The sequence below is a fragment of the Plectrocnemia conspersa genome, unplaced genomic scaffold (genome assembly GCF_051122295.1).
Source record: "Plectrocnemia conspersa isolate PC_06_02 unplaced genomic scaffold, ASM5112229v1 ptg000014l, whole genome shotgun sequence".
NCBI classification, from domain to species: Eukaryota; Metazoa; Arthropoda; class Insecta; order Trichoptera; family Polycentropodidae; genus Plectrocnemia; species Plectrocnemia conspersa.
Window position 1 is genome coordinate 24,274,808 of NW_028277178.1, and position 27,446 is coordinate 24,302,253.

At 33.2% G+C, this 27,446-nt stretch overlaps 3 protein-coding genes across 4 annotated transcripts; 1 reads left to right on the forward strand and 2 right to left on the reverse strand.

The window, feature by feature from the left end:
- Positions 1-1,797: 1,797 nt before the first annotated feature.
- Positions 1,798-7,288, reverse strand: LOC148226589 (transmembrane protease serine 9-like). The gene is made up of 14 exons (XM_088204615.1): positions 7,244-7,288; positions 7,129-7,171; positions 6,881-7,034; positions 6,649-6,806; positions 6,485-6,583; positions 5,058-5,200; positions 4,734-4,904; positions 3,331-3,432; positions 3,206-3,248; positions 2,962-3,115; positions 2,689-2,846; positions 2,519-2,617; positions 2,261-2,403; positions 1,798-2,130 (listed from the first exon to the last, which is right to left on the reverse strand). The coding sequence occupies exons 1-14, from the start codon at positions 7,286-7,288 to the stop codon at positions 1,951-1,953; spliced, it is 1,692 nt and encodes a 563-aa protein (XP_088060741.1). The 3' UTR covers positions 1,798-1,950.
- Positions 7,289-11,434: 4,146 nt separating this feature from the next.
- Positions 11,435-18,296, forward strand: POLDIP2 (DNA polymerase delta interacting protein 2). 2 transcript variants are annotated; one of them, XM_088203534.1, is made up of 6 exons: positions 11,435-11,553; positions 13,822-14,271; positions 15,098-15,275; positions 16,325-16,488; positions 16,553-16,758; positions 18,036-18,296. In XM_088203534.1, the coding sequence occupies exons 2-6, from the start codon at positions 14,248-14,250 to the stop codon at positions 18,148-18,150; spliced, it is 687 nt and encodes a 228-aa protein (XP_088059660.1). In that variant the 5' UTR covers positions 11,435-11,553; positions 13,822-14,247; the 3' UTR covers positions 18,151-18,296. The 2 variants fall into 2 exon arrangements, with proteins under 2 accessions (XP_088059660.1, XP_088059659.1); XM_088203533.1 differs by having other exon boundaries at positions 13,822-14,104.
- Positions 18,202-19,496, reverse strand: LOC148226591 (GPN-loop GTPase 3). The gene is made up of 5 exons (XM_088203535.1): positions 19,356-19,496; positions 19,040-19,236; positions 18,763-18,977; positions 18,595-18,700; positions 18,202-18,527 (listed from the first exon to the last, which is right to left on the reverse strand). Exons 1-5 carry the CDS (start codon positions 19,398-19,400, stop codon positions 18,269-18,271), a joined length of 822 nt encoding a protein of 273 aa, XP_088059661.1. The 5' UTR covers positions 19,401-19,496; the 3' UTR covers positions 18,202-18,268.
- Positions 19,497-27,446: the final 7,950 nt, after the last annotated feature.

The following is a 27,446-nucleotide window of genomic DNA, read 5'->3' on the forward strand; positions in this document are numbered from 1 at the left end:
TTCTTTTGAAAAGCGTCAATGCTTGTCCTCGAGCGCGTGTCCTGGAGGTGACTGCTCGTACAGGAAGTAAGGCGTAACTCCGATATCGAAGCAGTCCGTTCAGCAAAGATGTTCTTGGAGCGAAGAGGTAGTCCGAGATCGAAGGTAATTTTACTTACAACACTTATCGGACCTAGATGCAAACACTACCCCCCACAAACTATCCTAACCCGCCAACTACCATTCATATCCCTACCCATTACCTCAAATCTAGTCTAATCACAACTTTAATTTAACAATCATTATTAATTAAACAGCCAAAACTACTGGAAACACCAAAAAACATGTTAAAGAAGGTTCGCCAAAACCTACATTGATATCGTCTAAAATTAAGGGTTTTACTAAATTTAATCTCATTTGGTATGATACTTGGCATTTAGCAATTTTGTTCGAAAGGATATATAATAGTTTAAGTATATGAGATTCACTTATATTTAAATTATTCCGTTTGCCGATTCAGGATAAAATGCTAACAGGTGTTTTTCAAATAATGGAGGTTTCATACATTTATTTGAGAACATTCGATGACAATTGACGCATTTGGGAAGGGATACTGCGTCACGTATGATATTGGTAAATTGATATTTTATAAAAACAGAATATCTTAAAATTAATAAAAAATATTTTTTTGCTAATAAGAAGAAAATAATCCAAACAAATTATAATTACATAATGTCAAACAAACCTCATTTGAACAGTTTTCTTTGGTTTCGTTCCAACAAGACTATCACTTTATAATGATGTAGAAGAAGAAGATTGGCTATTGATTTTCAATTTTCAAAGAGTCACTATAAAAAATTGTGGGAGTACTGAATCCAAAGACAGTTTGCTGTTAACTGATACATTAAAAATTCGTACTACAATAGTGTGTCGTAATTATTTTTATGAAAGCATTGCTTACGTATACAGATGTATGCGAGAGAGAAGCGATACATGTGAGTAAGAATATTCGTTGTCTCGCTTGTTCTTGTTGAAGCGGCAATGCTCATTTCAAGGTTTTTCGTCTGGGTCACATTCGGCTATAAAATAAATATTTCGGCCCATTTCGCACAAAATAAATAAAAAAATAATATATGATATCACAATAACTGATTGTCAACTCCTACAATATGATAAAAAGTGGAAGCTGTCGTGTACACCGGTTTATAACTCTGGTCCAGCGTGTTGTTTAAATTTTATAGATTTATTTATAATTGTGTAACTGATAGTTTGTACAATTTTGAAAAAAATGCACAAATGGAGTGGCGCGCCCTTTTTCTGAAATTAGCAGCTACCATCTTTATAACTTTTATTAATCTTTTTGTGTTAATATTAATTCATTGATTTTTAAAAGTATCACCTTTTCTGCTTTTTTAAAGTTAAATGCTAAAAAGCATATGGTATTTTTTGTTAATTTTTTTGTATAAATAAATTTTATTTTTATAAAATTAGGTTTTCACTTTTTAAAAATACGCTGTCCAAAAAATCATCTTTTTAAATAATAATGTATAAAGGGCGACCAAAATAATTTTGTCCCAGGGCGGCGAAAATGCCTATATGACACTGATATATATTAAATATTTTAGTTTTCAAAATTATTACTTATTTTAGCCTTGTCTCGCGGCTATAGCCGCGCACGGCGTGTGGGGACTTGTTGCTAGTTTAGCGGCTTCTTTAAGAAGCTGGCGGCGTCAAAATTGCGATATTTTAAATAAAAATGTCGTGATAGTCTAAATTTAATATTTATTTTGTGGAAGTAATAGGTAAAAATGCAGGGATGCAGAGCCGTTAAAAACTTATTTATGATTATTAGCGCTTCTTGGGACATTATTTTTAAAAATTTACATTAAATATATCGTAAAAATAAAACGATGTAAATTAATATCAATCAGTTAATTTATATTTAACGTGGCATTTAAATACAAAAAGCGATTATTGTCTAATTGGAATGCCAGTGTTGCTGCTGATCCAGGGCCAGAAGTGATGGGGGCGAACAAATCCAGAAGGTGCGCTGGACGAACATCCCAAGCTGCTGACGAAACTGACGACTCCGATTTGGATATTCATATTGTCATTGTTATCATACATGATCATGGAACCGCCGCTGTCTCCCTGTATTACAATATACAGTAATTAGTAATAAAATTAGCACTCTTTTCAAATTAGCTTCAATATGCAGGTGTCTTTGGCAACTTGGACTATATTATCATTTTAATAGAACCATATGAAACAATATACTCACACTGCAGGCGCCTTGTGCCGAGCTTTGTATTCCAGCTGCACAGATGGTAGACGCTATTATGATCGATCCAAAATCTTGTTGGCACTTTTGATTTGTGATGATGTTCAGATTTACATAGTTCAAGGTAGACGATACTGGGCCGTCTGTAAAGAAAAAAATATCATCACTCGTTTTAATCTTATCTTCTATTGAGAGCCATTATAAAACTAGTTTAATTCGATAATGTAGATTGAAAGATATGGCAAATAATCAACTTACTATTTGCCGTGTATCCCCATCCGCTGACTGTGGCTAATCTGTTTGCGAAGGAATCTGATTGTTGGCTCATTCTGGGTAGGGCGATGTACTTTATGCTTGCTGAAATTGATGTCGAGTTGTAAGAAACGATATCAATTTTACTTTAGGAATGTTTTTTTAAAAAACCTCACCTGATTCTTGAACGGTCTGGCTGAGGCCGATAAGACCGATATCGTTGTTAAGGTTGTTTTGATTGTAGTTGGGGTGTACGATGAGATTCGACGATTCAACGATCAATCCAGGTGTATTAACATTGGTACTTCCAAGTCGGATTTGAGCACTTCTCATTCTGAAAAGATATATTACAATTAGAATATATATATAATAAATCAATAAGAGGCAATTTTTCAATGACCCTATTGACGGAGTTTATGCTTTATAAATTCTAATATTATATTATTTACCCCTGAACGCAGTGAGCAGCGGTAAGAACCCATCTTGCCGATATCAAAGAACCTCCACAAGCTGCACCGCCGCCTGAATTTGATGTCAATCTAAGATAGACTTGATGAGGAAATTGGTTTTCCGCTGCTGGCCATCCTTGGATAATCCTCGAGTCTGAAGAAATTAATTTAATTTTTATGTTAAAAATTTTCAGTTAGTAATCAGTTACAAAACATATTTTTAATTTTAAATGTGAATATTTACCAATAGCATTTTCAGGGAATTGGATTCCTGGAAGTAATCCGGCCTGAAAAAAATTAGACGAGTCATTTTATTATTTTAAAGTACATAAACATTTAAAATTATTAATATTTAAAAGAAAAAGTTACCTTAGCCACGCCGACGCAAAACAATACTAAAGCGAGGAACTTCATCTTGGAGTACCAATGAAACATTCGCGCAATTGCTTCTGTATTTATATGATTCGATAAGTATTATCATGTAGTGAGTTTAATAAAATCTTTAAAATAGATAATACCCATAAACAATTTAATATATTTAACTCTCGATATAAATCTCGAATGATTAAATTATTTATAGATAATAATACTCATAGATCCATTTCGGGTTTTTTTATAATTCAAAAATAATATCAGTGCTTAATATAATCAGATTCTCAGTATTACCATAAAACAAAAACTATACAAATGATAAGTATATTCTTATTATATCTGTTAAATCAGTAAGTACCTATTGAAGAGAATCAAATAATAATTATTATTTAATACAATTGTGACATAAAAAATCTTAAAATAATGATTTTATATTGTGGTCCATAAACGAATGAAATATATTGAGGTACCCATTTTTTCAGAGACGTCATTTCAGATTAATCTAGGGGGGTGGGGGGCAAAAGTTGGCAAGTCAATGGTCGTTTATTAGTTGGCCAGTCAGTATTAAGCATGTATTATAGATTATTTTTCTTGTATTTATACGTAACATATTTCTCATCCTTGATAATATACCTTTTTTTCTATTTGTACCATCTACATATATGTATATACCATATATTTATTATAATTAATATGTTATTCAAGTTGTCTACAACTTCTTTAACAATTACACCTACGCAATACATTAAAATGTCGCCTGCAGACAGACGTATTTTACATTTTTCTGTATTGTTAATTATATCATTATTATATACATATATAACAACAATGGTCCTAATTAGGACCCCTGTGGTATAACATGAGATATTATTTTCTCTTTGGAATAAGTTTAATTTATTTTAACTTTTTGCTTTCTCTTTTTTTAATAATTATCGAACCGTCTTAAAACTATTTCACTTATACTTATAATCTCTAACAGTGTGTTTAAGACTGAATGTGGCTTGCAGTTAATGAGTTGAAGAATAAGTGAACCTCACAGTTCATGAACTCCATGAACATTGATTTATGAGCAATTTCGGTTATTACGATTGCATGTATAAGATTTTACGTCCCTAAATTTATGGTAGCATAATTTGCGACTTGAGATTACATTTGTATTTTGGCGTGAGAATCTCGGTTCACAATATTTTTCGTTTATGGTTAGTCTGTATTATTTAATTATACTCAAGAATTAAACCCGTGCGCAATAATTTCTGGACACAATTCTGTATGTGCATTACTTTTTGGTTGTAATCCTTTATTTAATTCAATTAAAAATTTGTAATTTTGTATTTTTTTATTTACTATGCTACTATAAGCTCTCGATTATCAGCACGTAATGCGAAAAAATATTATTTTCTAATAGGAATGCCAGTGGTTCTGCTGATCCATGGCCAAAAGTGATGAGGACGAACAAATCCAGTAGGAGAGCTGGACGAACATCCCAAGGTACTGACGAAACTGACCACTCCGATTTGGATGTTCATCTTGTCTTTGTTATCGTACATGATCATAGAACCGCCGCTGTCTCCCTGTATTACGTCATACGGTAATTAATAATACAATTAGTACTATTTACAAATAAGCTTTAATATTTATGTATCTCTGGAAAATTATACTAATATTATAATTTTAATCAAACCTTCTGATTAGGAAGCGGAGACCTTATATAATAATATACTTACACTGCAGGCACCTTGTGCCGAGCTTTGTATTCCAACTGCACAAATCGTAGACGCTATTATTGTCGCACCATAAGCTTGTTTGCACTTTTCATTTGTGATGATAGTCATATTGACATAGTTCAAGGTAGACGATACTGGTCCATCTGCAAAGAAAAAAAAGCAATGGCAATTTTAATACAGTGTTCTACTGAGAGCCATTATGAAACTAGTATGATGTAATAATGTAGATTTAAATATATGCCAAGTACATGGACGTCATTTGGGAGGGGCTGATGGGGGCATTTGCCCCCATGTCATTTAATTAAATACTATGCATCTTAATGAAATAGAACTATTAATAAAAACTTGTATGACGTCTCTAATTCTAAACCAGAAATTATCGGACTGTTTATCAAAAAAAATCTAAAAAAACAGTGTCGAATCTATACCGAAAATATTTTTAAATTATGTCATTACAGTAAAATCATATTGGAATACAATTTCACCGGTAGATATATATTTTTACCAGTGAAAATATCATTTATTTGGCAGGTGCTAGTAAAATCATATGATTTCAATATACATTTACATACTTTAAATCATTATTTATTTACATGCGATGTATAAATATTACAGTGAATGTGTATTTTTCGGTGAAGTTATATTTTCACTAGTAGATATATATTTTTACTAGCCAAAATATAGTTTAACTGATAGGTGCTAGTGAAATTATATGCTGCTCTAAAATGTCTATGAAACTCAATTTGACGGTTGCGATACGTACATTTGCTGTTCAAACCCAAACCTAATCAACACAAACTAACCAACTTGACATAATGAAATTTTTACAATAATTATATTTTTGTTTTATCAAAACACAAACTAAGCCAAATCAACTCTCAGGGGAAATTAAGTGGATGAAGAAGTACATACAGACGTCGCATCCCGCATATTGCTCCATAGTTTGTCTGCACTTGGATATTACACTATGTTTAAAATGTGACAGCTATCCTAACTGATATTACAATGGACTTCTGATATGATAGTGCTGGTCAAAGTGTATTCAAACCGAATTTTGGTCAATAGGAGGGCGCAAAAACAATTATTACTTCTCAGAAGTCAAAAATTCACGTCAAAAGCAATAAAGCAAATTAAGGGATAATTGTTTTTTACTCTCTCCTAATGGTCTAAATTTGGTTTAGATATGCTTCATTTGATTCTCACTTATTGTAAGTTGAAATATAATACATAAAAAGTATTAATATGAACATAAGATAACCAAGGGTTTTTACTGCGCGGCACTATTTTATTGCTTTTGACGTAGATTTGAAAAATGAATATCATTTGAATGAAATATTAAAAAAACGAATACTGACTGGGCAACTTTTGCCCCCCCCCCCCTCCTGTTAAAATCTGAAATGTCGTCCATGGGCAAGTAATCAACTTACTATTTGCTGTGTATCCCCACCCGCAGACTGTGGCTAATCTGTCAGCGAAGGAATCTGATTGTTGCCTCATTCTTGGTAAGGCTATGTACTTAATGTTTGCTGAAATGGGTTTTGTAATAAATGATATAACCTTAGTTTTAGGAATGTCTTAGAAAAAAACTTACCTGATTCTTTTATGCTCTGATTAAGACCGATAAGACCGATGTCGTTGTTGATATTGTTAGGATTATAGTTGGGATGGACAATAAGATTCGTTGATTCAACGGTAATTCCAGGTGTATTAACATCGACACTTCCAAGTCGGATTTGAGCACTTCTCATTCTGAAAAGCAGTGATATTACAATTTGAATCTACAATCAATCATCCAAAACCCATATTGCCGAAAAATTATTTACTCCTTAAGGCAGTGAGCTGCGGTAAGAACCCATCTTGCCGAAATCAAAGACCCTCCACAAGCTCCAACACGGCCGTCATTTAATGTCAACCTAAGATAGACTTGATGAGGAAATTGGTTTCGTGCTGCTGGCCATCCTTGGATAATCCTTGAGTCTGATGAATTTAATTAAATATTTTATGTATAAAATCATGAGTCAGGAATTCAATACAACAGAAAATATTTTTAATTTTAAATGTGAATATGTACCAATATCTTTTTCGGGGAATTGAATTCCTGGAAGCAACCCGGCCTGAAACAGTTATAGTTATTCATTTACGTTGAATAAACATTATAAAATATATAATGTAAAATAAAAAGTTACCTTAGCCACGCCGACGCAAAACAATACTAAAGCGAGGAGCTTCATCTTATATTACCAATGAAACATTCGCGCGATTGCTTCTGTATTTATATGATTCGTTCGTATTATTAGGTAGTTAGCTGAATAACATCTTTAAGATAGATAATACGCATAAACAATATACATAATATAGAACTCTCCATCAGGGGTGGAGTGTACTTTCTGATCAAGGGATGAGTTTGTCGGGTCCAAATAATCTAATAATAACTAATGAGTGATAAAATAACTAATATTCCCCTGGTCGTACTCGTTTTCTTATACCTAACTATCCTTAAATTATCTCTATTTCAAGTCAGTGGCGTAGCTAGGGTATGTGCCGCGTGGAGCAATCCTTAAAATTGCCCCCCCCCCATACATTGTTTTGCAGGGTCATAAAATCAGCATTTCTTAAAATAATAAATTGATTATTGTTAAGCTCTTACTATTCGTAGATTTAAATAAATAGTAGTTTATTCAGGGCTAAGAACCACACTAGACGATTCCATCGCGAATATGCCGCCCCCAAGCAAGTGTCGCCCGGGGTGGTCCGCCCCCTCCGCCCCCCTATAGCTACGCCACTGTTTCAAGTATTAAATCTGTGTACATATATCTATGTATATTTCTTGAATTTCCTACCATTTTGATCTTTCAATCATATTTTTACAACTATTAAATCTACTTTTTTATTTATATCTACTCTCAATATTGTTGCACACTAAGTGAAGCAATGTAATATTATGGTAGATTTTTTTTTGTATTTATACTTAATACATTTCTCATCTTAAAAAAAGTTTTTCTACATTTTTAAAAGCAGATTTGATTGCTTGTTTACTGAAAAACAACGTTTTTTCTTTTTTACCTGTTTTAATCTTTGGTTTAAGACTTCGCATTTTTGATTCGCTGATCAGAATTTGACAGATAGAATGTTTAGGTTTAACTCAATTGAACTACAGTTTAAACAATTTATCTTTTTAAATTTGAGACTATAATACAACACTTATATTAATTAAGTCTGCTAACAAAGGAGCATTGTTAAAACTGCAGTTTCGAAGCGAATTGTCTTCGTCTCTAGTTACGATACAAAGGCAAGTTGCGTACTTTTCCTCAGAGAGACGAATCGATTCGATACGAAGGTAATTAACGGTCAGATAATGTCGATGTTATGTTTGTTATAAGGAATGAATGATTCGCTATAAAACTATATAAACCAACTTGGGATTTGCTCTTCAACCAATTACGTAGGTACAACAATAAGCAAATTAATTTATTATTCATATATTTTTTTTTTTAAATTTCAGTCCACGGTGACTTCACAGTCACCTCTGCCATCGGAACCTTAAACATAGTCCTTACTGACACTGCAACACTGAATATCCAACAACTTTTGTATTTGTCATAATCAATGCTCAGCCCTGAAAGGCTAGACTTAAAAAAAATTTACTTAAAACACAAAATATTTATTTGTGATCTCTTGATATTTTTCACAATAAATAAACACTATTTCAACTTCACTAAATATTATTTGCATTTATTCTAAACTTTTTTTCGTCATACACGATCGTAGATAATAAAAAATCCTATTGCAAAAACATGTTAACTAACACAAACGTAGCTTTGTGATTTGTAGACATTTGCAAATGAATCCGTATTTTGATCATTTATGACTGTGAAATACGTTTAATGCTAAAAAAGATAGCTTTGTTATTTTATGTGTATGTTTTCATCTCTGATATAATCTTATGGATCTAAATCTGAATCCACACTATATAACAAAACAATATCATATACGTCATTTTGTATAATTTGTTACTGTATTACAGCTGTCCTAATTGTGCAACTTATGCAACCTGTTATCTAACATATATATAGCAATGGTTCCTGAAGTGTGTTCTTCACAATGGCGTCTCCATTAAAAAAACATAATTTTATTTGCTAATCTACAAAGTATACGTATTAGAATTTGATATAAGGCGCTTTGGATTCAGCATAGGCGCCGAGAAATGAAAATCTGACTACCACTGATATACAGGGTGAACACTACATAAATATAATGTTCATATTTTGGTGCCCTGTGGCTATAATATATTCAAAGACAAATAAATATTAAATTGGCCTTGACAAAAATAAAAATTTGGATTTGATAAAAGCACTTATCACTTAATAATTTATAAGATTACCTTTTGAGTAGGCTAGATATACTTCTTAAATGATTAGTTGTGTTATGTAATAAATAATAATATATAAGCTTATTAGGTATATACATTTATTCTAATTTAGGCTTATTTCAACATAATACATATTTGATTCCTTCTTCCTTTTCTTGAGACTTCATAATGCAAACTTAATTCCTATCGTTCAACGCTCTGAATTAAGCTAAATAATAAATATTTTATACATTTTAAAAATCTTCATAGAAAGAATATGTACAGTAAAAACAATTCATATAAGACGTTAGTCATCGATAATATAACATTTTTTTTACTTCGTTTACCAATTTTAAGTAGTGATTATTAGCCATTATCATTGTTAAAAAAAATTAATTTGTCTAATACAGCGATGGCCAAACCGTGTCCCGCGGGCCACAAGTGGCCCACTTAAAGGTTTTGATTGGCCCTTTTGAAATTATGAAATTTCTATATGTCTTACATTTTCATACCAATCGACACCAAAAAATGATCATGTAATAAAAAATAAATGTTGAAATGATTTTAAAAAATATTAAAATATTATATCTTAATTGTAAGTTGTTTATTTATTTTATATATAAAACTATCATATTATTATTAAGTTGTAAAATATTTATGTGTGGCCGTTCAAAAACATGCATTATTTTATTTGGCCCACCAAGTGATTTCAGTTGGCCACCACTGGTCTAATAGATCTTCACAATCTGTGAAAATCTTTATCTATGCAGTATGGTCTTTTAGCTTAATTAAGATTAATTAAAACTAATAATAGAAATACATTTAAGCAGTGTTAAAACAAATTAAAATATAATATATAATTAAACCACATAGTAACACGTTGCACTCGTATTTTTTTTTTACCTATATGTATAAAAATACAGATTACGATAATAAAAATCAAAATTCAATATCTTATGTTACATTTAAGTGAATATGTTATTACGTTTCTTATCTTAACCGTCTTACCGTACGTTATCACCGAGATATTCTGTCATCATCATCGTCTCCTAGTCGTTCCATAGATTGGGTTGAGATCTTGGAGATTCAATGTGCCTGCTTGGCTGCAACAGATAGGACGATTGAAGTAAACGCGTTTGGTTTTCTCTTGTTTCTAAGAGTCATATTGGTTGATTCAGTGTAACTCAGATTGGTGTGAGTTTGGATGAACACTCTTAAATTCCAAGCCAGAAGCGAAGTGGTAATTTTGTATTCAAGTCCCGGAAGAAGTGTTAACGAAAATTATAAAGTATGGCAGCGCTTTAGCTTATATACCATCGTGGATTGGGGGAGTGAAACGTCTCTTCCAGTCTTTGATCTTTTGACCAATATATATTTTTCGGAGCGAAACTAAAACTGTTGTTATATAATAATTATAAATTTAAAATTTATATGTTAAAAGATCTATATTATAATATTACTGGCTGGACCAACAACTGTGAGTACTTTGACGAAAACAAAACAATACTATCTGGCAGATATGCTTATTGAGAAATTGTCCAAAACACAAACAATACTTTGAAACGCAAGCATTGGTAATTAGGTGACATGCAAAACGAAGTTTTTCCAGAATCCACAGATTGTTTATATTCCCTACCAGCAGTTTGAAGAAGTTTTTTTCCCAAGTATAATCATCGAAAAGGCTCGAAGGAAGCACATATTAGAATACATTATAAGAATGTTGTAGAGGCCTATTTATAAATACATATATAAGTAGGCCTCTACAATATCCTTAAATTTGTGATTTTTTAAAAAGTCAATAACTGAAGTTGGATCAACTTTCATGTTTAATATTGAGTATTTTGCAATTCAACAAATGAGCCGCATCCAAATGCTTGCTGTGTTACAGATTTGACAGCCCTACAATTAATTGAAATAAATACAATTTAATGTTTTCAAATGACAGCACACGAGTCGATGTGAATTGAATTAATTTTTATCCTGGCAATATTAATAACCGTGTTGTTTTTGGTAAGTTGTACACGTTGGCAACACTGGTTGCGATTTAAAAGTGTCATCGGCAGTGGCGATGGGCCAGGGTGGATGAGGGATGAGGCTGCTGCGGCTGAGTTTGGCTGTCAGCCCTACCTGGCGACGCTGCTACTCCAGGTGATGTTTCTGACACTTTTTGATTAGAATCACGGCTATTTGCATTCGTATTTCAACATATTTCTATATTTTGCCACTCAACTGTCAAGTTATATAAAAAGAGCTTGAAAATGAAGTTAACCACCAATTTCTATAATTCTTACTAGAATCGAGCGTCAATTGTGTGTGCGATTTTTCTTATGTAATTATTAGTGTCAATGTCGAAGTATGTCATGCACAATTTCAAGGTTATGTTGTATTTAGTTGAATGTTTAGTTACAAATACAGTTCTTTATAGTTATAAAAAATATTGAAAAGAAGAATCGGTAGATTGATGCTAGGTATTAGCTTTTATTAGTAAAATTTCCGTCGTCGCACTGTGGGGTATTTGCCCGATCTGGACGGCCAAAATTATTTCTCCACTTTAGTTGATTCCATAAGTGCTTTTAGTCAAATATATAATATTATAAGTGTTAAAAAATACATTATAGAAAAAAAAAAAAAAAATTTTTCATGAAATAATTATTAAAAGTATTTCTTAAATTGTAGGCCCAAGGAAGAGGAATTCCGTGTTGAACGGTCTTACGAATTTCGTCGCGTCAAGTGTTAAAAATAAAAAATAAATTGTATATGTCTATATGTGTAAGTATAGTCCATCCAAGATGTTAGCGCTCATCATCGTTGTTGTAAATTAGGGTGCGTATACGCATGCATGCATACATACACAGTTTTCCGCGAATTTGTTTACACCGATAGGAGAACGTTACCATTACTAAATCAAGACTGTTTTAAGTGTAGGGTGATCATACGTTGGAAATTGAATTAAAAATTATAACGTGTTATATTTTTATTATAAATTATTGTCATGTTGTGGTATTTTGTAATCAATAAAACAATTCCTGTAATATTTTATTGATATTTTTAAAAATATTATATTGAACAGATTCAAACTGGAGAAAAACTACTCATGTTTTTGAGTTAAATATGTATATAAATAAACAAAAAAAGTAAGAAAGTGATATTTATAATTTCACATGGTCACCCTATTATATTTTCTCACCAATACTGTGACGATGAGCGTTCATGTCTTGGATGGACTGTATGTAAATGTATATTTTCAATGGTAAAAATATATATGTACCGTTGAAAATGTTTTCGATTTGATTTCACTAAAATGAGATATTTTAAAAAATATTTTCGGGATAGATTCGACAATTTTTAGAATTTCTTTTAGAGATAACCTAAGAATATCTGGTTTAAAATGAAGGACGTCATTATGTTTTTTTATTATTTCTATTTCTTTAGGATTCATAGTATTTAATTAAATGACGCATTTTTCTGACTAAATTCAATGGGGTGACAAATGACGTTTCATTGCATAATTGTCATAAGAAATACAACTGGAGATTCAGCAATTCTGTAAATAAGCATTTGAGCGCAATTAATATCATTGTATCGGCACCGACTGTTCTTTGTATTTGTATCGGTAGTGCCTTCGTTTGTTTAAGTGTTGCCCGTTGAAATTTCGAGCTTAGCTCAGAATTTATATTTTCCAATTGTTTTAACAAAAATTTTAAAACCCCTTCGGCTGTCAATAATAATTATAATAATTATAAGACAATTGTTAATAACAGCTGTTGCTACATTACAAAAACAATATAATAAAACCTTTTTGAAGTATCGAAAAAGAAAAGTAGCCCTAATTCGTTTTGCATTCTGCCAATTCCCATGAGTAATTTCTTCTTATCAGAGTGGGTTCTTAGATTACCAAAGCAAAGATAAAGCCACCGGTCGATTAGAGTAATAGAAAATTGAAAAATAATTGTTGCTCATTCAAATACTTTTAAAAGTATGCATAATTTCAAACATCTGGCACAAACACATTCAGAAAGTTTTTTTTTATCTAAATGTCTTCCTTTATTACGTAAGCAAAAATAAGGCAAGTTCTAGTGTTAAACATTTGTAAACAACTTGTTGTCATTCCCAGACTCCTATTAAAACTTTCCAAGAAGTATGCATATTAGGCATGAACCCACTTTCAATTATGCAGTGTTATAAAAAGAGCAGCGGTTGTAAACCTTTTAAAAATATTCATACAAATTTAATTTTATATATAATAATAAAAAATGCTTTATAAAATTTTTCGAGAAATGATAATTCTCGGTTTGACATTTTTCTCGAGAAATACTCGAGAAGAAATACTACTCACAATTGACTCTGCAGTCTAGTGTTTTTATTAATTTTGAATCTTATATATTTTAATTCTAATAACAATTAATTTGTTCATAGGCTAGCGGAAGTGGGTAAATTGGAAACCCCTAAATTATCCGGAAAATATGAAACGGGTCAACTGCTCCTTCATCGAGTCTTTGGATACAGAGGCGTAGTGTTGTTCCCTTGGGGGGCTCGTGTTTACGACCGCGACATAGCCGATAGGAGGAACGATCCTAATCTGAACGCTTCGTCCGCCACCGGCGGCACAGACACCAACGGCTCCGGCGCCAGAGAAGTAAAAGGAAGGACGCACACGTTTTATCAAGTTCTCATCGATTCTAGAGATGGACCTTTTATCGTAAGTGCTTGTTTATTTGAAAATTACTGAGCTAGGTTTTATACCGATTTATTTTTTTGCGTGGCCGTTATTATAGTACATATATAAAATTTGCAAGTTAAAAATAGTTTCTAATAATTTTTTTCATACATGCCACCGTTGACATGCGCCCCGACTGGAAAAAAAAGGTAAAAATGATCAATCGCAGTATGAATGTTACGTAATGGGTTACATTAATAACTAATGCGACCGGTTTTCTGGTTAACATTTGTTCGACTAATGTGCGACTGCAGTTTTACTGTTCAGCTTTATATATTTGCTTCATAACGAACTCGACATTGAGTTCGCATACTGTTATGAGATCGTATGCCTTATATGTTTTTACTGTGTTCGTTAATATCACCGCATATATAATAATCTTTAACATCAAGTAATGTTTTCTATTCTTTTATAATTCTGTCTATTTGCCAATACCAGATATGTCACTAAATATGGGAGTAAAGTTTAACTTACACGGACATTAATAAATTATTGAAAGATAATTTCCATATATAATTTTTCTACAAGAATAAGTAGCTTGATTTATATGAAAAAAATTATGTTGATTTTCTATAAAATAGAAATTTAATAGAAACTGATTCTTGCTGGCCATTTCGGAAGGAATTTTTAAATATCATCGTTAATATTTTATAAAAATTCAATATGTGCTTGCTTAATTTTTATGATCTTATATATAATTGTTCTTTTATTATAATTGTAACATATTTAATTAGTTACAATATATGTTTTTGGCTCTAGATTATAATTATGGATTTTTAAATAATACAAAAATTTTTTTTTTAATCAATAATCATTTGGTTTTGGCAAGTAGCTACCCAATATATGTATGGTGTGATTTATATATAATAAATGTTTTCATTTTTAATTTTCATATTTAAAATATATCATTTTTAATATCAAAATAAATTATATTACGTATTATACTCAAATGGTGCTAAAAATATTATTTCACAGCGAGCGCAGACAGAAGCGGTGACATTCTTAGGCAGTCAGGAATCGTCGAGGAGTCTATATGCCATTCCCGGCCTGGACTATGTGGCACACGAAGACATCATACCATATGCCAGTTTGGAAAAGATTCCCGTTCAACATGAGCTCTTTGATAAATTTCTCATGCATTGTCCAGACAGAGGTATGAGATGAAAAATATCTTTCTTAACCCTTTGCACTCCAGACATTTTCAGTGAATTTGTCATTATTTATTTGATACAATGGGGGGAGAGGGGAGGGGGAAATCATGTTTTAATATATATTTAAAAGGAAGTTGAAATTATGATGACTCTTCAATGTGTTTATTAAACATTTATTTGACAAATTAATTTTTAAAATTAGGTGTGATACTTTTTTAAAATAATCTTTTGAAAAAAATTAGATATTTTTTCACAAGTTTCGCAATAATACGTCGTTTCTTATCTTCCTTCGCGACTGTTCTTCAAATTCTGATTGTGATCTGTTTAAATATAATCTAAATAAAATACTCAGAATATTTGTAAAATTAACCTTTATGGGAATAAAATATTTTACCAAAAATGCATTCTGGAACGAAATGCCCGTAACCAAAAGGCTTCCATATTCAGAACTAAATAATCCTTAAGAAATGTTATTTCTAATTGTTCTAAAGCTTCATCTAAAATATTCATATAATATTCATCATCTTTACTACATTAAAATTAATTTTTGATAGTTTGAGACATCCTTCTATAAATTAAAAAAAAAACATATAATTAACTAAATAATGATTAAACCATTGAAATGTAAGTATAGTATAATATAAATCAAAATGAATTGCTTCAGAAATACACAAGATGTTCAGGGCAATAAGTTGCCACATAGACAGTATTGTATCAAACACCCACTGCATCTGCCGAGCAATCCTAGGCAGATTATTTTTTGTTGATTCCAGGTATTGAATGAATGAGTATTTAGTCGTAGAGCGAGAAATTTGTCTTTTTAAACCATTACTTGATGTTTCCATTATAAAATATATCAAAATTATTCAAAAAACAGCTATAAAAAAATGTTGAGCCCTCTCCCAGTTGACATGGGAGTTGCTGGTAAAAAACCGATGTCGAATCCACCTCGAAATGGGAGTTCAAAGGGTTAAAATTAGATAATCTAGCAGCTAATTAAAAATAAAACGCCTCTAATCTAAGCTTTTTATTTAACTAAATTATGTTTCAGATCCACCATACATGGCTCAAGAAACTCTTCGAGCCTGGCAAAAGAAAAATCATCCATGGCTAGAACTGAGCGACGTCCATCGTGAAAGTACTGAGGGCGTTCGCGTGACTGTTATACCGTTTTATATGGGTTGTCGCGAATCACAAACCACTGCAGTCTATTGGGTTATTAGCGTTTTTCGTTAATTCATATCATAGAACGTAGTTTATATATAGGTTTTTATTTTAGTGGAGGTACTGTATTCGATTGGAAAACTTGGGACCTCTGTGGGTGCAGTTGCGAGAGAGGCATTGGCGAATATTTTCATTGTCTGGCACGTTGGAGACTGTACGCGGTAGAGGAGTTGTCGGTCAAGAGCCGAGGCTGTCTCGTTCTCAACCAGCCTTCCAGTACAGCAGTCATGTCAGTCTTCAGGCTCCTAGCGGACACATGTGGTAATTGTAACTTTTTATAATTATTTATTTTCAACGCCATTAGATTGGAAATGTTTAATTAATGATATTATATTATTGGCGAACTAGATTTATAATAGAGAAGTTCATTAACCACTTAACATGCGGGTGTTTTTTTTGAGTGTTCCAAAACAATAATAAAATAATGGAATGAACCCAATAATAAACAATGGACGTAAGGAAATAAAGATATCTTCATTTTTAAAACACATTCCATACAAAAAAATATTGTATTTTATAAATTCTAAGAAATATGGGGCAATATAGTAATACAAGTGTGTCAAATTATTGGAAAGATAAAGCAACCCCAATTAGTCAAGGATGCTTACTTGAATATGTTTTGCTGGCTTTACTACCTACCTATTCATTCAATTTCTTTTATTGTCTCCATCCCATCTAATGCAATTGAGAAATACTTTAAGGGGCAAAAATGTAAGTAACACAATGCCTTGTATTTTTCTAATTTATGACTTCCACAGCTAATAAAAAAAGTGACCTTTTTTTTACTTGAAACGAAATGCCAAAGGAGTCCAGCATATGCTCAGAAGCTGAGTAATGGACATTTCTAAATTCACACACCCATGTGAGACCGCGTGTAAAGTGGTTAAGGAATAGTTGTATAGGTCAAAGAGTTAAGAGGACAAATAGGATGTTGGTTGTTTTGTTACAATTCATATATCTTGGTCCACAATTTCTATCTAAATTACATGCCTTTTTAGTCCTTATTTTTAGATATGCAGAAATATAACAATATTGGCAGATGCATTAAATTTTAATGTTAAAGAAATGTTTAAAAACTTATTTCGATTATGAATTATAGAAATTAACATAGACTAATAAATTTATTATTGTTTTATAAAGAAGTTTCTAAAATGGTATTGTATTATTTTAAAATTGGAATCGACTGCATTGATTTGTTATTTTAATATATGTACATAAGGAGAATTGTGATACAAACAATAGGACAATCTCAAACATATTATTTAGAAGATTTATACTAGTCTAAAATATTTTTGTGTATAGGGTAAATTCGTACGAGTGTAAATCTACAATTTATTCAAAACTTGTTGGCAACTTATTCTTCGATTCTTGACAATTTTGTGTAGAAAGTGTAATTAGAGGTACAGTGAGATCACGACTTAAAAACGCAACATTCAAAAGACAATAAGTTACATTATTATCGCAGAATGCGGATATTGACTCATCTTTGTGTCTTAAAATAATCATTGATTACATGTTTATAACACTTTTTTACATAGGGGTACATTCCGCATGGAGCGCGAAGATGGATATACATTTGACTGCAGGATACCGCCATTTTCACTCGAGAGCAAACCAGACGATGGCGCAAATACTACTCCAGAATCTGTATAATAAAATATACCCAATTAAATAATACTGTATATTACTTAGTTAAAAAGCGTGTTAACTGTGAACATTTATTTAATTATGTAAAAATAATAAGTTTCTAAATATATATTGTGTAAAATATTCAGTCGTCAGGATCTGCTTCGTCAAAATCTTTGGTTTTAACGTCACTATCTTCTCCAAACTGTATGATATTATCTATAGTCATTAGAATATCAGATATGCTCTCTTCGTCTTGAATGTTGAGCGGATAAAATTGAACCAAGCTGAAGTCTTCTATGAGTCTACCGATGGCTTCTGAGAGCTTTCTGTACTTTTGGTGCCATTTTGAATGCGAGTTATCCATATCGGCTAGAAGGCTGTGCGGATCCGGTTCTAAAAATCTGTGATCAGATTCTAAAATTAGTTTTGGTTTATAAAAAAAAAATAGTAAAATGTAAATTAATATACCTATCTAATTGATTCTTTGCCGATTTACTAAGTAGATCCATTTTGCTTAATATATTAACATGAGGTAATTCTAAATTTACCATAACGCTCAATGCTGCCATAGTGCCTATAAATATTTGTATAGATACAATAAAAAAACGTTTAACATAATATTTTTATGACTTTTACCTGAAAGAAATTTAGCACCGTCTATCATAAATTGGGAATCTACTAAGAACACAGTGGCAATGCGAAAATTCCAGTTTTGTAACTGTTCTACTAGATGTTTTATAACAGTTAAATGAGTATATAGTTCGACTTGACCCGGACAGTCGAACAATATGTAATCGTCGTCATCGTCTCCAAGTTTCTCTTGTAACCAATCGACGCTCTCCAATAGCGTTCTGAAGATAATATTTTATATATTAAATATTATATATCTCCTGGTAAATAAATATATTCTTACTCAATGCAAAAGATAAGTCCTCCATTTGGTCCGTATTGTAGATCTTCGTCTTCCATGGCGTCATCTAAGTGTATTAGCTCTCTTATATCTACAAGCGGTTCATAATCGAAGTGTTCAGCAGCAGGGTCCAAATTAACGACTTCGACTATTCTATTGCAATCCGCAGCATGCTTAACGATCGTCGAGCAGTATGTAGACTACAATTTAAATTAAAGGTGAAGTATTAATAACATTATATTACAGAATCTGTGACATAAGTAAAGAAATTTTGATATCTAATAGTTTATTTTAGGTAAAATTATAATATTTTACTTACTTTTCCGCTTCCAGCGGGACCGATCACTAGCTGAGCGTACCTCATGTCGCGGTTTAGCGGACTGTCAGAATCGAATCTTGTTATTGCGTTGCGTGTCAATTGTAACTGAATCAAACTCAGTTACAATAGTAATTTATTTAATTTTCGATTACTTGTTAATTATATTATCAGGGATTTTATAAAAAAATCCTATTTTTATTTTTCAAGTTTATATTTAATTGATTTATAAAAAAACAATCAATATATATTGTTAAGTGTGATTTTGCAAGCATACTAAAACGTGTTAATGATTTTTTTTCTAGTTTGACCATAGGTATTATTTATACTGTATATATATATATATATATATATATATATATATATATATATATATATATATATATATATATATATATATATATATATATATATATAATTATTTATATTTTCCTAATATTCAATACACTCCCCTACTTTAGTGCTGCTTTTAATATCTTTGTTACGGCATACAAAAAATATTTAGCCTTTCCCCCTCTTTAAAAATTAACTATTTAATAACGCTAATATTTAGCCTAACGTGAACTGCAATGCATATTTTATTTTATCAAAAAATTCTGACTATAACATGTATTTTAAGAAAATATAGATTTCAATATAAAACATAATGAGCTTTAATTTTTTCTAACAAAGAACTTTTTGCACATTAGTAGTGTATTTATCGAATATTTATGAAGTTACACGTTATTTATATACAGAGTGAACGGGGCGCGAATTCACAAAATGTACGCTTTAGGGTAAGACCGCGAAGTCACATCTCGCGTCTCTTTCTAGCATTCACTCGTCTCTTTCTAGCGTCTTGGTGACGTCGCCAGGCCGGCGTCACTCGCCGTCTCCAAGGTTGCCAGACGTCCCCATTTGAGCGGGACTGTACCGAGTTCAACAGACAAATTGTTTATAAAAATCCCGATTTAACAAAATGTATATATGTACAAAAATGTACAAAGCAAACATGAAAATCAAATTTTCGTCTATTGAATAATTAACAAACTTATTTAATAATAGTTGCGATATTGACTTTCTATACGAAGATTAGTAGATAATTTTTTACTGAATATGACCGAATAGAAACAAATACTCGCAAAATACTGGAGGAATTTTAATAAAAGAAAAAAATCATATCATAGTCCAAGACATAAGCTTTCGAATAGTATGTAAATATGATTTACGACGAGCAGTCAATTAATATCTACGTAATAAAAAAAAAATCAAGTCAACATATCCATTGGCTTACAAGATATTGCGACATGTCAAGTCAACTTCAATACTGTTATAATCGTACTTCGACGCGCCACGTTTCGATTCATATCCATGCGCGAAACGGACCTATCGGAGACAAGCTACCCACACCCAATCACAGAAGGGCTTTCCCCCACCAACCAGTTGCATCCGGCACGTGCCTCGACTACTATATAAGGAGGGTCACGGCCGGATCAAATCACTCTATCTTGGGAATCCAAGTCGGGAGGAACTCTCCCTCTACACTTCACTTCTCGTTGGGAATCCAACTAGGGAGGAATCTCCTGCGTCACATCAAGAACTTCAGATAGGGAGGATTCTCCTTCGTCCCATCAAGAACTTCTAAATGGGAAGACCTCTCCCTCTTCAAGAACCTGTCCACGTCCAGGAGGAGTCCGGAGCCTAGACCGTCCGCGCGTCTACGCTTCGTTAACCAGTCCACGAGCGACTTTTGTATCATTTTTACCGTCGAAATAAACACATTTACAACCTACCTCTCGCCTATTTTAATAGTATCAAAAATAACATGATATTTTTGGCGCAGTCGGTAGCATTCTGTCGGGATACGTCAAGCGGCCCGCCGCAAGCACGTTGATCGAGAATCTACACGGCGAGAGTTGGATAGTAATTGAATGTTTTGACTTTTCGAAGACTACTAATTCAGGAGATCCAGGAAGGAAGGAGGTCAACGACCTTAAAACAGAGCTTTCGACGTCCAGCTACACGAACACCCACGTACGAGCTGCCTAGTCTTGAGTCTGGAGCCTCACCAGTATAACTGCGTGAGCTGAGAGATCGACACTTTTCGAACAATTTGATCTTCCGAACGAACTGTGAGTCCTTTTATGTCTATCAAGGTTGCACATACACGCTCAAACCCCTCACCTTTATTTTTCGATATTTCAATTCCTGCCCCTTTTATTTCTAACAACCCCAACCCTTCACCTTTAATTTCGGAGGAAGCTGTACCTTCAATCGCATCCTTTACAATGTCGATTGAGGAGTATATTCGTTTCATTCCATGCACGTTCAACCCCAAAACTGAAGATCTGAACGACTTCACCTTTTACTGTGACGAGGCAATTTCAAGTTGCCCGCCAGATTTATTACCTCGACTCATACGTCACATTAAGTTATCCATCACGGGGGATGCAAAACTTCAAATCTCCAGATTTACGACGTATGAGGAGATTAAAACATTTTTAATTTCGACGTACAAGCGGAAGGTTAATCCCGTTGAACTCCGTAACAAACTTCATGGCGTAAGCCAAAATTCTAGAGAAAATGCTCGCGACTTCGCGATCCGCGTTCAAAATCTTTTAAATAGAGCGCAGGATGCTATCCCGGATGATACTCTTGCACCCGGTCGATTGGCACAGCTCGAAGAGACAGCCGTAGATTCTATCCTTACTGGACTTGAACCCCAGATAGGGAGGAGAATATTTCAGGGTAAACCAATGTCGTTAGAAGACATTTTCAATCTTTTGGACGAGGAAGAGAGGTGGCCGGAGAGATATCCGACACCTGAGAGAAAACCACATTATAACAATGTAAACCCTAATTCGAATTTTAATAAACCCTTTTTAAATAATTATTCACCGCGTGATGCAAATCAACGCCCTACTTCTAAACCTTTCAATTATAATTATAATAATGTAAATCAACGCCCTTCTAACACTTTTAATAAGAATTTTGATTCCAATCAACATTCTTATAATAATTCTTTTAATAAAAATGCTAATTCTAATTCGTTTACTAGAAATTCTAACCAACGGTTTAATCCTAATCCTAATAATTCTAATTTCGTTAGGAACCCTTATAGTAAAAATACCTTTTGTAATTACTGCAAAGACGAAGGTCATTTACTTGAAAATTGCAAACTCCGTAGTGAAAACCAGCAAAAACGCAATGCTAGAGTAAACCATTTAAACTTCAGTGTTCCCAAACCAACTGCCAGGCGAAGGAACAAAACTTTACCCCTAGCGGCAGAATCCATTCAATCGACCCCACGGGAACTTTTATAATCATTCAATGTTTAAATAACTCTAAACGATATTTACGATTCTTAATTGACACGGGCGCGGGCGTCTCCTTGGTAAGCCCCGAATCGATCCAAGATTTTCAGTTGGATCCAGAGGATACGGTGACCATAATGGGTATCACTAAATCTTCTACCCCCCCTAAAACCTTAGGTTCTACTTTTCTTACACTTTTACTCCCCGGAAAGCCGGAGATAAAACATCATTTTTATGTAATTTCTAAATCCGTTTCTAATTTACCATTAGATGGAATCCTTGGTAATGACTTTTTAACAAAACACGGTATAGTGTTAGATTATAAAGCTAACGTACTTATTTTATACGGAATTAAGTATCCCCTTTTAGACCGTGGTCATGAACCTTTTGTAATATTAGAACCTCGTACTGAAACGTTAGTTTCACTTAACGTTTTAAATCCAGAAATTCAAGTCGGAATTATTCCCGATCAAACCATACTTCCAGGCGTATTCTTGTCTCGCGCTTTAACAAAAGTGACAAATTTCGAAGCACTAGCGACTATTTTAAATACAACGGAAACCCACATAAGAGTTTTTCCCCTTTCCGTAACCCTTGAACCCTTTAATGAAGTCGACAGTGAAGAAATTTTATCGCGACCCCAACTATACGATTCGAAACGAAACGTAAGTCTCGATAGTCAGTTGGATTTAGCACATCTTAATGAAGAAGAGCAACAGTCTATTCTTAACCTTTGCCACTCTTATAATCATTTATTCTATTTAGAAGGTGACGAGTTAACGCATACAAACTCAGTTTGCCATAACATTCCCGTTACGTCGCAAGTACCCATTTTTACTAAATCTTATCGATTTCCGGAGGTGCATAAGCAGGAGATCGAAACCCAAATTCAAACAATGTTAGGTCAAGATATAATTCGGGAAAGCACTTCTCCTTGGTCCTCACCTGTTTGGATAGTTCCCAAACGTAGCGACAGTTCAGGCGCTAAAAAGTGGCGCGTAGTCATAGACTACAGGAAGTTGAACAACGTCACCGTTGGCGATGCTTATCCTTTGCCCAACATCGCCGACATTCTCGACCAGTTAGGTCATAGTAAATATTTCACCACCTTAGACCTCGCGTCTGGATACCATCAAATTCCCATTTCTTCGGCCGACGCGGCCAAAACAGCGTTTTCCACCCCAAACGGTCATTTTGAATTCACTCGTATGAGTTTCGGCCTCAAGAATGCCCCTGCATGCTTCCAACGGTTAATGAATAACGTGTTAGCCGGCATTCAAGGTATTAAGTGTTTTGTATATTTGGATGATATAGTTGTTTACGCTGACACCTTACAAACTCACGATAGGAAACTTCGTGAAATTTTCCAGCGATTGTCGAAACACAACTTAAAGCTTCAGCCAAACAAATGTGCCTTTTTACGAAGAGAGGTGGGCTATTTAGGCCATATTATTACTGAGGACGGCATCAAACCCGATCCTGATAAAATTGTTTCTATCAAAAATTTTCCGATGTTAAAGAACATCCAACAAATTCGATCCTTTCTAGGATTAGTCGGGTACTATAGAAAATTCATTCCGGATTTTGCGAAAATTGCTCGCCCTTTAACGTCCTTATTAAAGAAAGACGTACCATTCACATGGAGGGACAAGGAAGAGAATGCTTTCTCCCAATTGAAAATTAGTATAACTACTCCTCCAATTCTTAGTTACCCCGATTTCGAAAAACCTTTTATTGTCACCACGGACGCTTCAAACCACGCGATAGGAGCGGTCCTTTCTCAAGGAAAGATCCCTAACGATCTTCCTATTTATTTCGCTTCGCGAACTTTAAACCCTGCAGAGACTAACTATTCAGTCACTGAAAAGGAGTTATTAGCCATTGTATGGGCTTGTAAACATTTCCGACCATATTTGTACGGGAGGAAATTTCAGATAGTTACGGATCATAAGCCATTAACTTGGTTGTTTAATAACAAGGATCCCAGTTCCAGGCTAATTCGTTGGCGTTTGAAACTGGAAGAATTCGAATACGAGATTGCGTATAAACCCGGCAAATTAAATGCTAATGCCGACGCTCTCTCTCGTTATCCTCCTGAAGTATCTGTAAATACTTTTTCAATTTTTCTTACGTCTGCGGACTTTAAACATTCTGATGAATCCTATCAGGATTTCATCCAGTTTCATTATATGAACCGGAAACGGTTAAAATATAATTTTCGCGAGTTAAACTCCAACCTTTTAGATCGACAAGATCACATTGCACATTGCGTGTCGGGAGATTTAGAAATGTCAGCCGGACTAGCCGTAGCCATTAAAGAGAGTATTCCTAATTATAACGATTTAATTAGCAAACCTCATTCTTTACACGAAACTTTACATTCGTCGTTAAATTCTTTTTATATTTTTCATGTTGTAACCAAATTAAATTTCTGGGATAAACCCACTTATCCAGATTTATTTTATGCTTTGAAAAACTTACGTAGTGAGTTAGACAAACTTAATATAAAATCTATTTCATTACCGCGCCTTGGTTGCGGTTTAGACCAACTTAAATGGGAAAAGGTCAAACTCATTCTCCATTATATTTTTCGCAATTCTGATATTCAGATAACAGTTTGTCACAATCGGATAATCAAGCCGCTTCGAGGAATCATTCCTACTATTTTATCTGAGTACCATAACTCCGTAGTCGGGGGTCATGCAGGTCAGAATCGCATGTTTAATAAAGTTTGTTTAAAGTATCGTTGGAAAGGTATGCGAAGAGATATATCAAATTATGTTAATCGATGTACATCATGCCAAACCAATAAAGTTCACCGACAACGAATGAAACAACCCATTGTGATCACCACCACAAGCGAAAAACCCTTTGAACGGATAGCGTTGGATATCGTAGGTCCACTTCCAATTTCAGAATCCGGTAATCGGTTCATTTTAACCCTTCAGGACGACTTAACGAAATTCACACAAGCATATCCTATCCCAGATCATGAAGCAGTAACCATTGCCCAAACTTTAACAACTAAGTTTATTTGTAATTTCGGCATTCCCGAGTCAATTTTAACAGATCAAGGAAGGGAATTCACTTCCAACCTTTTCAGGGAAGTAGCCAAACTTTTCAAGATAAAGCGGGTGCAAACCACCGCTTATCATCCCGAAACTAATGGAGCCCTAGAGAGGACCCATAGTACGATAAAGGATTACTTAAAACATTTTCTGGCACCTGATCAGACTGATTGGGACGAGTGGCTACCTTTTTCGATGTTCAGTTATAATTCTACTCCTCACACGGCTACTAAATTCACCCCTTTTGAGTTAGTGTATGGTCATCCCCCATCACTGCCTACTTCAATAACTTCCCCTTCTTTTTCTTCTACGTATGATAGTTATGTAGAAAATCTTAAACTAAAATTAGTTAAATCTTTAGAGGTGGCTAGGCAAAACACCATCCATAACAAAGAGAAGGTTTGTACTAAGTACAACAAAACCAAAAAGTTACGTACCTTTAAACCAGGAGATTTGGTTTATTTGATTAATAGTGCCGGGAAGATAGGCACAGCAAGGAAGTTTAACCCAACTTTCACGGGTCCTTATGAGGTAACCTCAATAAACAGTTTGGTAAATATTTCCATAAAAGTGGGAAACAACATAAGACGAGTCCACATAAATAGGGTAAGATTAAAAAGGTAACTTTTCTCGTACCTGTCCTATTTATGATGAACCCTAGTTATTCTCACGATCAAATGTTTTTGTATCTCTATTTCATTACTTTATAAGCATCGTCTTTATAATGTTCTTTGCTCCAACTTGAGTAAAATTTATTCTTAATCTCATTTTCTTATTTTAGAGATTAATCCTTTTTATTATGAAGTTCACGGCAGGAGGCCTGAACCATTTCATTTCATTTTTATGTCATCATCGATGATCATCCATACGATGGATAAACCTTCGTATTCAATTCGTTTAATTGAGCTTTTAATTTGTTTTGTGACATCGGTCATAGCTGGATCAAGTCTTGTAACCTGAAAGGAGGTTAAATGTAACCCTGACCTGCGAGTCGGAGGTGATTCGGTGTAATGTTTGAAAAGATATTTTCCCCTATCTTGTTCATTCGGAGAATTTTGTAACCCTGACCTGCGAGTCGGAGGTGATTCGGTGTAACGTTTGAAAAGATATTTTCCCCTATCTTGTTCATCCGGAGAATTTTGGGTCTAGAGTCCCTGGTGTAGTATTGTTTGAAAAGATATTTTCCCCCTATCTTGTTCATTCGGAGAATTTTTGGGTCTTAATTTCTGTCTTTCGATGTAAAGAAGGAATTTTAATTGTAGCCAAGGAAGAAGTCCTGTGGTGATTCGTAAGTTGATCCAGGTGATTCGTATGTTTACGATAATTATTTAATTGTGAAATTTATATTTGTCTGATGACAATTGAATTATTTCTTTATTTTCATGTTCTGATAAAATGAAAATCCTTTTCTTTTCCTTTTCCTAATCCTGAGCGATTATTCGTAATTTTGGTGGATGTCTGAGGACATTCGTATTATTAATCTTAATGATTAAATTTTTCGTATTTTATTATGTTTAATAAATACATTTTCATGTTTACAATCTTAGCGATAATATTTCGTTGTAATCGTATTGTAATTTCTTATTATAATTGTATTCTATTCGTAAGATTCATTATAGATCCTACCGATCAATTGTATAATTGTAATCGCAATTGTAATTTTTATTATATTTGTTTATATTTCTAAGATTCCTACCGACACGATGTAATCGTCATAATAATTGTTTTATGTT

What these genes read in the sequence shown, in the direction of transcription:
- LOC148226589 (XM_088204615.1), bottom strand. Translation starts at nt 7,288, where the DNA reads ATGAAGCTCCTCGCTTTAGTATTGTTTTGCGTCGGCGTGGCTAAG. An exon ending in TTTGCGTCGGCGTGGCTAAG is followed by an intron (nt 7,172 to 7,243) that starts GTAACTTTTTAT and finishes TAACTGTTTCAG; the next exon opens with GCCGGGTTGCTTCCAGGAAT. An exon ending in ATGGGGATACACGGCAAATA is followed by an intron (nt 2,404 to 2,518) that starts GTAAGTTGATTA and finishes TTTTCTTTACAG; the next exon opens with ACGGCCCAGTATCGTCTACC.
- POLDIP2 (XM_088203533.1), top strand. Translation starts at nt 11,495, where the DNA reads ATGAGGCTGCTGCGGCTGAGTTTGGCTGTCAGCCCTACCTGGCGACGC. An exon ending in TGGCGACGCTGCTACTCCAG is followed by an intron (nt 11,554 to 13,821) that starts GTGATGTTTCTG and finishes ATTTGTTCATAG; the next exon opens with GCTAGCGGAAGTGGGTAAAT. An exon ending in CTAGAGATGGACCTTTTATC is followed by an intron (nt 14,105 to 15,097) that starts GTAAGTGCTTGT and finishes ATTATTTCACAG; the next exon opens with CGAGCGCAGACAGAAGCGGT.
- LOC148226591 (XM_088203535.1), bottom strand. Translation starts at nt 19,400, where the DNA reads ATGAGGTACGCTCAGCTAGTGATCGGTCCCGCTGGAAGCGGAAAA. An exon ending in GTCCCGCTGGAAGCGGAAAA is followed by an intron (nt 19,237 to 19,355) that starts GTAAGTAAAATA and finishes TTTAAATTGTAG; the next exon opens with TCTACATACTGCTCGACGAT. An exon ending in CGGTGCTAAATTTCTTTCAG is followed by an intron (nt 18,701 to 18,762) that starts GTAAAAGTCATA and finishes AAATATTTATAG; the next exon opens with GCACTATGGCAGCATTGAGC.